At 40.6% G+C, this 8,791-nt stretch overlaps 1 protein-coding gene across 1 annotated transcript in view; it reads right to left on the bottom strand.

The window, feature by feature from the left end:
* STX17 (syntaxin 17) overlaps positions 1–8,791 on the bottom strand; it is a 61,797-nt gene that overhangs the window by 23,692 nt on the left and 29,314 nt on the right. Inside the window, exon 3 of the mRNA XM_004710985.2 lies at positions 8,103–8,168. Coding sequence (XP_004711042.1) covers positions 8,103–8,168 — 66 coding nt within the window. The remainder of the gene's footprint in view (positions 1–8,102; positions 8,169–8,791) is intronic.

Genomic DNA, 8,791 nt, shown 5'->3' with positions numbered 1-8,791 from the left:
CAAATGCGCTTTACACAATTGATGTGTGTATGGATTGGGATAACAGTTGTATGAGCCCCTAATAAAATGTTAAAAAAGAAAAAAAAAAAGGAGATACCTGAAACACATGGAAGAACCAAAAATAAACTCATAGATTAAAAACTATAACGTGTGAGATGAAAACACATTGGCGAGACTATTAGCAAATTAAACTTTGTTGACAATAAGATTTATAAAAGATTTCAATATAAATATAAATAAGATTTATAAAAGTCTATCGACAAAAACTATTTAAAGCGAACAGAGGGGAAACATTAATAAGGGCACCAGAGAACGGTAAGATTACTTTAGCAGTCCTTATACACGTAGTTAGAGTCCTTGAAGGAGAAGTGAGAAGAGAGGAGACATAAAAATGTACTGAAAAAATTATTAGTGATCAGAAAGTTCCCAAGTTCTATGCAAACTAGAAAACCAATGATTCAAGAAGCTCAACAAAATCTAAAGCTCAAGAAACATGAAGCAAACAAACTACTGAGGTGCCTACGAATCAAAGTGCTCAAATGAGTGATTAAGGGGAAATCTTAAAAGCAGTCAGAGGGAAGAAAGACTCAATGCATCCAGAGAAGGATCATAGAATGAAACAGACATCGCCTCAGACAAGGCAGTGCAACAATATCCTTAAAAAGAGAAAAAGTCAACGTAGAATTCTACACCCAGCAAAATTTCCTTTAAAATCAGATGAAACAAATCTATTTTTCAGAGACACAAAAGCTGAAAGAATTCAACACTAACAGAGGAGCAAAAGGAACATACCAGTTGGAACTATGGAACTATGCAAAGGAATGAAGAACATCAGAAATGGAAAAGCCACCAAGTAGTGTTTTCCCCGCTTAATATTCAAATTACCTTACGAGCTATCTGGCTGTTTCAACATCATGGCTTTCTATCCAACGTTCAGTCACCACGACCTGCAAAGCCAGTCATGGTCTGGCCGAGAATGAGTCTCTGTCTCACCTCCTAACACTGTCCTGACTCCCACCAGCCACACTGAGCTCCTCACTTGTCCTGGGCACCTTCCTGCCTCCAAGGGTTAGCGCTGGATTTTCCCTCTGCATGGAAAACTCGACTCACCTTGCTGCATGCCCTTCAGGAACTTGAAGGCTGTCTTCTCAGATCGCCACGCTCATCACCTTCTGAGTCTTTGTTCTCTTTCACGGGCTTTACTTTTCCTCCATGGGACTTACAACCCTCTCACACAATATCTACTTAGTGACATCACAACAAATGATCCTGGTTCTTCTCATTTACAGCCCCCAGAATGGAAGGTCTATGAGAATAAGCACCTCCTTACAGTCATATCTCCAGGGTCCAGAACATGGAAAATCTTCAAGTGTTTCTGTTCTTTTAACACACAAGTCAGACAGACAAACATGAAATGACAAATTCCGAAAATTTTCAGAAATATCGACAACTTGGGTGCTAGAAGCATAAACTGACAGCACTAGATGGGGAGCAAGAAGAGGGCAGGTAGGTCACACCCAGGTGTGGACACTCCGTAAGGGGTAAAACCAAGCCTTAGAGGTGCGTCCTGGTAAACAGACTGAGAAGCAGCGGAAGACCACGGGGCCTCCCTCTCACCTTGAGGTGATAGTGGAGCCCCCTGCACTTGGTTCCAGGGCGGAGGCACACTTGCTGTGCTCCTTAGCTGAAGAAGCACCGCTGGCTACACACCTGGAAAGGCGGGACTTCCTTGCAAGATGCTGATCTCCCTTGCATGACTTTGACACAACACTAGAAACACTGACTCTTTTGCTTAGTATTTGCTTTATGAGATTCGAAGGTACAATTCTTTCCTCTGGGAGATTTGTGGAGCTGCTCCTCCATGTGTATCTCCATTAACAGTCCGTACAAAGAGGGAATGGAGAGTTTATGTTTACCCTTCCTTCCTCCCTCCCTTCCTAGGAGCCTTGGTGGCGCAGTGGTTATACTGAGCTGCTAACCACGAGGCCATGAAGGTGACCGTCTCGGTGACTAACCCACAGAAGCAGTCCTTCCCTGTTCTGTAAGGTCACCAGGAGTCAGACGGCCTCAATGGCAGCACGTGTTAGAGTTTTTCTCCCGATATACATGCATGACTAGTGATTGCAGTGAATCAAACCTACGCAGCCCAAAGACAACGCGGGGTGTCTGTATGTTTTATGGGATTTGCTCAAAACAGGCCAATGGTTGTAAAATCAGTAAAGTTAAAAAAAAGAAAAAAAAGAAAGTATGCTAGCTAGGTATTTACCAAGAGTCTCACTCTCTTGTTTTATAACAAAAGTTAGTTACTAGCTGTGATTTTTTTCCCTTCATTCAGAAATGTCCCTAAATTTCCATCTAAAGAATAAAAGATATATTCAAATATGAGTATATACTTATCTATACTGATAAAACTGTAAAAAGTAATTATTCTAAGTTAATTGAAAATTCAAAAAATTGCTAGTTATGTATTTAATGATTAAAAGAGGAATGGCTATGCATATATTTGCCTTTGTTCAATATTGACTTAAAGATTTCTAATGTGTTTTTACAACATGTAATTTTGAGAGCAAATTATGTACAGCAGAAAACATTTGGTATCATAATAATTAATCAGATTTCTTTACAAACACAGAACACAAGTCCACTGGTAAACATTTAAACAGCCTAGAGTAAACACATTCTAGATCTCCTATAATTTATTATTAAGGCTCCAGAGTCATAGATACTTAATTAAAATAAATCTGGACTATTCATACACTACCTATTTGAAAAATGTACTGACAGCAATGACTCCACATTTTCCATTTCAACATAAAAGTCACCTAAAAGAACATGCAGAATTTAAAACAATATTAACTAGATCATAAGTTTCCAAGCTTATTTGGTCTATCATCCCCTTTTCAGAAAGAAATTATTCAATGCTCTCCTGAAAATTAAAATTTTTTGTACTACAGCCCATAATTCAGGATAGAGGTATCTGCTTTTGCAGCCCTCTAGCCAGATCGTTCCAGGGTCCCTCAGGGGTAGGATCATCCACATTGGGAAATCCTGAACTATCCGATCAAGAAGAGTAAAAATCAAAGGAGAAAAAGGTCCCCCTCAATTTATTCAACAAATACCCAATGAGCCCCTACTCTACAGATAGGAAGTATAGATAGAAACAAACTAATCCCCCTAAGAACAACTTTGGGGCTGGGACTCATTAGGGTTCTCAGTAAGTGCCAAAGTGAATAAACTACATAAACACATTGGTTGGAAGATTCACGGCGACGTCAGAAGAGGGTGTAGCATGAAGGATGCCATTGCTGACATCAGAAGGATCTTGTTGGAAAGCAGAGAATATCAGTAAGATGTTTACTTGTGTTTTATCAACTATGCAAACGAATTTGACTGTATGGATCATAACCAATCATGGATAACATTGTGAAAAATGGGAATTACAGAACTCATCCTTGTGCTTCGATGGAATCTGTACACAGACCAGGAAGCAGACACTGGAACAACACAAGAGATAGTGAATGGTCTAAAATACATAAAAGATGTCTGTCAGGGGTGCATTTCATTATACCTATTCAATCTGCATGTTGAGAAAATACTCTGAGAAACTGGCCGATATGAAGAACACAACAGCAGGGTTGAAAGAAGGCTCGTTAACAACCTGTAGTATGCAGATGACACAATTTTGTTTGCTGAAATTAAAAAGTATTTGAAGCACTTGCTGATGAAGATGAAAGACCACAGCCTTCAGTATGGATCCACCTTAATATAAAGAAAACAGGAATCTGCACAACTGGACCAATAGACAACACCGAGATAAATAAAGACTGAGGTTGTCTGGGGCTTGGATCCACAGTCAACACTCATGGAAGCGACAGTCAAGAAACCAAATGGCGCACTGCCTGGGGCAGGTGCAAAAGACCTATTAAGGGTTTAAGTGCAAAGACGTCCCTTTTAGGTATCAGGTAGCCCTGACCCAAGTCACGGTGTCTTCAGTTGTCTAATGGGTTTGTAAAAGATGAACAATAAATGAGGAAGGGAGGAGAAAGATTGATGCATTTGAATTATGGTATTGAGAAAGAATGTTGAAAACACTAGAAAAAAAAACACATTGATCTGTCTTGTAATAAATATAGTCAGAATATTCTTTAGAAGCAAGGATAGCAAAATTTGGCCTCACATATTTTGGGTGTGTCACCAGGAGGGACTAGTCTCTAGAGCAGTGTTTCCCAAAGAGGGTGATACCTCCTCGCATGGGGGAGGGGTAAAAAAGCAGATACCTACACTTTATCTTGGATTATGGGCTGCAGTACAAGTTTTTCGTTGCTAGGGACCACTGAATAACCCCCCCCCCCAAAAGGGAATGGTAGGCCAAATAAGTTTGGGCACCTATGTTGTACAGGAAGGCATCGGGCTTGGTAAAGCGGAGGGTCGACAAAGAGGAGAACTGTCAATGAAATGGATTGATACAGTGGCTGCAACAACGGGCTCCAAAGAGCAATGACCGGGAGGAGGCGTGGGACTCAGCAGCGCTTCATTCTGCTGTGCAGTCGCTGTGCGCAGGAACCAATTCAGTGACTCCTCACAAAAACAACAAGGAGGGCTAGGGGCTGGGGTGGTCCACAAGATTAAGTGCTGGGTTGCTAACTAAAAGGTTGGTGGATTTATGAAGATCAAATAAAATTAAACAAAAGTAAACAATATATTGTTAAAGGACACATCCATAGTAGATACAACTATTATCGTTAGAGGGAAGGGCTGATAGTCCGAAAGTCACGGCAGTGGCTACATCTGAAGCCTGCGAATGGGCGGCATAGGAAGGAGCAGCCCATCAGATAATGCAAAGTCCTGGCAGGGGTCTAGCTAGCCTTGGTCTGGGCAGTTGGTATTAACCATAGTATTGTATTTTAGAACTTACACTTGGCAGCTTAATGATGCATTTAATATATTCTTTTGTCTGCACCAAATACCTTCTTTTAAAAGATTTTTAAAAAGCAATTCACAAAAGCAAAACAATAAAAGAGCTTAAAGACACACACAGTACAAAAGTAAATAATAGTTCTTATACTAACACCAATCTCATAATGAAAACTATAGAATATGCATGAGTCTAACACAAACTAATAAACCAAAAAACCAAATTGGGTGTCATCAAGTTGATTCCAAGTAGCAACAGGGAGGGAGCAGCAGAGAGGGAGGGGGGAACAAAATGAGGAGCTGATACCAAGGGCTTAAGTGAAGAGTAAGTATTTCGAGAATGATGAGGGCAATGAATGTGCTTGATACAATTGATATATGTATGAATTGTGATAAGAGTCGTATGAGCCCCCAATAAAATGATTTTTAAAATAAATAAATAAATGAACTTCAGATGCCATCATCTAACCATAGTTTCATGTATCCTAATGGCTCACAAAAATCTTTTGTGCCAAATGGAGATCAAAGTTTTAGACATATACATATATATTTAAAAAAATCAGTAAACACTCTAATTATAATCATTGTCTTGAAAAAATCACAAGTAATTTTTAATGATCCTTTACACAGTAAAGATGGTTGGAATCCAATCCATAATAACTCATTGAGATTAACATGCCCAGTACAATTTAATCAACACTGAGGCTTGCTGGGCACAAGCTACAGTGAAATGTGCAAACAGCACAGACATGGCCCTGCTCTTTCAGCCTATAATCTAATTAGCAAACAGTAGGATACACTAATAGAGAGAGAGGTCAAATTTCCATCTAAATCTCAAATCAATCTGCCTTCACCATCTCCTCTAACTTAAGCTACTAACACCTATTCCCGGGACCTGTGGAACACAATGGCTGTGGCATAGATTCTGATTAAGGAGACCCGATAGCACAGAACAGACTGCCTCACGGGGTTTCCAAGGCTGTCAGTCTTTCTGGAAGCAGACGGCCACGTCTTTCTCCTGGTAACACCTGGTGGGTTCCAATGTCAACCTTTGGCTTAGCACTCGAGCACTCTGACCCACGACACCACCAAGGCACCATGCACCTGTCTAGCCCTCATGTACAGTCACAAACAAACTGCTATGAGAAAGGGGAAGGAGAGCTGGGGGAGCTCTTGAAAGTGAAATAAGCAGCCGAAATAAAGAAGACAGCAAACGACTGAAAGATGAAGCCAAGGGACTCTTCCGTTAAAGGAAGAGAAAATCAGGTAGTCAAAGAATTCCAACAACCAACAGAAGAGGATTTAGCAAACTTTGTATGTCAAGGTCAGGACAGTAAATAGTTCAGCTTTGCCGGCCATGTGGTCTGTCATGATATTCAAGTCTGCCATTAGGTGTGAAAGCAGCCAAAGCCAACCTACAAATAAATGAGTTAGCCTGTATGACAGAGTCTGTTGATCTTTGAAAAAACAAACAAAGAAATAAACTATCAAATAAACAATTTAAGAATATTTCTCAGATCAAAGAATGTGGATATTTATAGTTGAAAGGACCCAATATGACAAATATCATCCAATTTCAGAACATTAAGGATAAGCAGAAGATCACAAACCCCACCCCATCTCCCAAAAATGATCTATACAAAGACTATGTGCCCTGGTGCATAGTGGGCTATGTGTTGGGCTGCTATCACAAGGTCAGCAGTTCAAAACCACCAGCTGCTCTGTGGGATAAAGAGAAGGTTTTCTTCTTCCATAAGGATTTCGTCTCAGAAACCCACAGGTGTGGTTCTACTCTGTCCTCTAAGGACATTCTGCTCTATGCGCTCTATCCTACCAGACTGCGTTAGAAAGCATACTCGATGGCGGTGAGATAGAAACACTGGAAAATTAGATTTTGGAAGAGCAAAACTAGAAAATCATCAAAATGGAAAGGAAATTCTAACTAGAATCCTAAGCTTATCCTTGTAATTAACCATCACAAATGAGAGATCAAGTCCATATGTTGGAGCTCCAGGGGTGGGGGGTGGGGGTGGGGTGGATGAGTGTTCAGGACAATGAGTGGAATCCACTTATTTGAATACATGAATATGAAAATATATATTACCAATGCCTGGTAGCAGAGATGTGGAATATTTAGAAACTAGATTAAATACAAATACACAGAAAGCTGAGCAATTTTGAAAAATGAGGTAATTATTAACTGCAGGGGGTGGGGGGAAGAGCTATACTGTATTTCCCTATTCAGTCTGCCAGGAAGCAGTATCTTCATAATATACATAATGGGATGTCGATTACTGCTTTGACCCAAAATTATAGTATATATAATCATATAAGGGAAAAGAAAGTACGCTAGCAGTATATGGGAAACTCTATCTCTCCGTATCAGAGTTAGAAGTGAGGAGATAATACTCAAATCTGATGAATCAAGAAATAACCAGTTTACACAGTGTTTAGAAATAAAGAGGTGAATATTCGAGAAACTGGCCAGGAGTCACAAAAGTTTCTTCTAAGTAGACCTGGAGATACAGAAGGTAGGCATTATCAGTTTTATCATTGTATTTCGATTTTGAGCTCTGTGAAAATTTCATTTTTTGAAATCAATCTACAATAACTATCAGACAAAGAATGCCTGCAACCTATGTCGGAGATGATCAGTGTCGTCCAGTGAGAAGCTCTTAGAGAAGACATCGTGTAACCGAAAACAGGCCCGAGGTCAGCGCAGACAACTCACAAAAACGTGCTCACGAAAACAGAACGAACCCTTCCCCCTTAGAGAAACCACCACCACGTCCAGTGTGAGACAGATTGGTTTTAATTCACTACGTAGCAAAAATTTGAAAATGGGTAATATCAGTAGTGCTGCTAAAAATCTGAGGAAATGCACTGACTGTGAAGTTTAAATCACATCTCATTTCTGGAGTGAAATTTGATAAACTCAATCAAAACCTTAACAATATGCATGATGTTTTACTCAGTAATTCCTGCTACCTATACATTTTTAAAGACATTACAAACATGAGAGGACTTCCCACAATAACTTGTTGGGAAAATCCCATTCGTTTTTCATTCCACTTTCCCACAAACTTTTGGAAGGCCCTTGCCCGGTATGTGTGAAAGGACCAGTGATAAGGAAACTTAACTTGATCCCACTACTCTTTGGAGTAGCTCTCCAGAGACAACGCCCTTACCTGCACAGTCCGTCCCGCATTGATATGCTCTTCATGCAACTTGTCCCAGACGCGGCACCGTTGGTACTAGACAAAAGAAAGGATTCCCTATTAAAGTGACTGGGTCTACTTACCCCAAATTCCTACTCACCTACCAAAACGTAAGCACAGTAGCAAAAGAACAAAGTGACTCAGCCGTGGACGCTAACTTGGAGAAGAATAGAATGAGGTTTCAAAGGTCTAGAGCAGTGGTCCTCAACCTTCCTAATGCCGCGACCCTTCCATACAGTTCCTCATGTGGTGGTGACCCCCCAACTGTCAAATTATTTTCGTTGCTACTTCATCACTGTCATTTTGCTACGGTTATGAACCAGGCGACCCCCGTGAAAGGGTTGTTCGACCCCCAAGGGGCTGCAACCTACAGGTTGAGAGCCGCTGGTCTAGAAGGTGAACATATCTGGCCCACCAGACAGAATTAGAAAACCCACAGAGATAAACCAGAGCCAGGAAACAGTCAACTAGCGCTGAATGGAGAGGTGCGCTGTTGCAAGGTACCGTTGAGTAGATTCTAACTCATAATGACCTTGTGTAAACAGAACTAACTATTGCCTGGTCCTGAGCCATCCTCACAGTTACTATCCCCGAGCCCATTGTTGCAACCACTGTGTCAATCACCTCACTGAGAACCTTTCTACTTTACCAAGCATGAT

The sequence above is a fragment of the Echinops telfairi genome, unplaced genomic scaffold (assembly GCF_000313985.2).
Source record: "Echinops telfairi isolate 266 unplaced genomic scaffold, ASM31398v2 ScPeMD7_7410;HRSCAF=8448, whole genome shotgun sequence".
Taxonomy (NCBI): Eukaryota; Metazoa; Chordata; class Mammalia; order Afrosoricida; family Tenrecidae; genus Echinops; species Echinops telfairi.
This window is presented reverse-complemented; position numbering and strand designations above follow the sequence as displayed.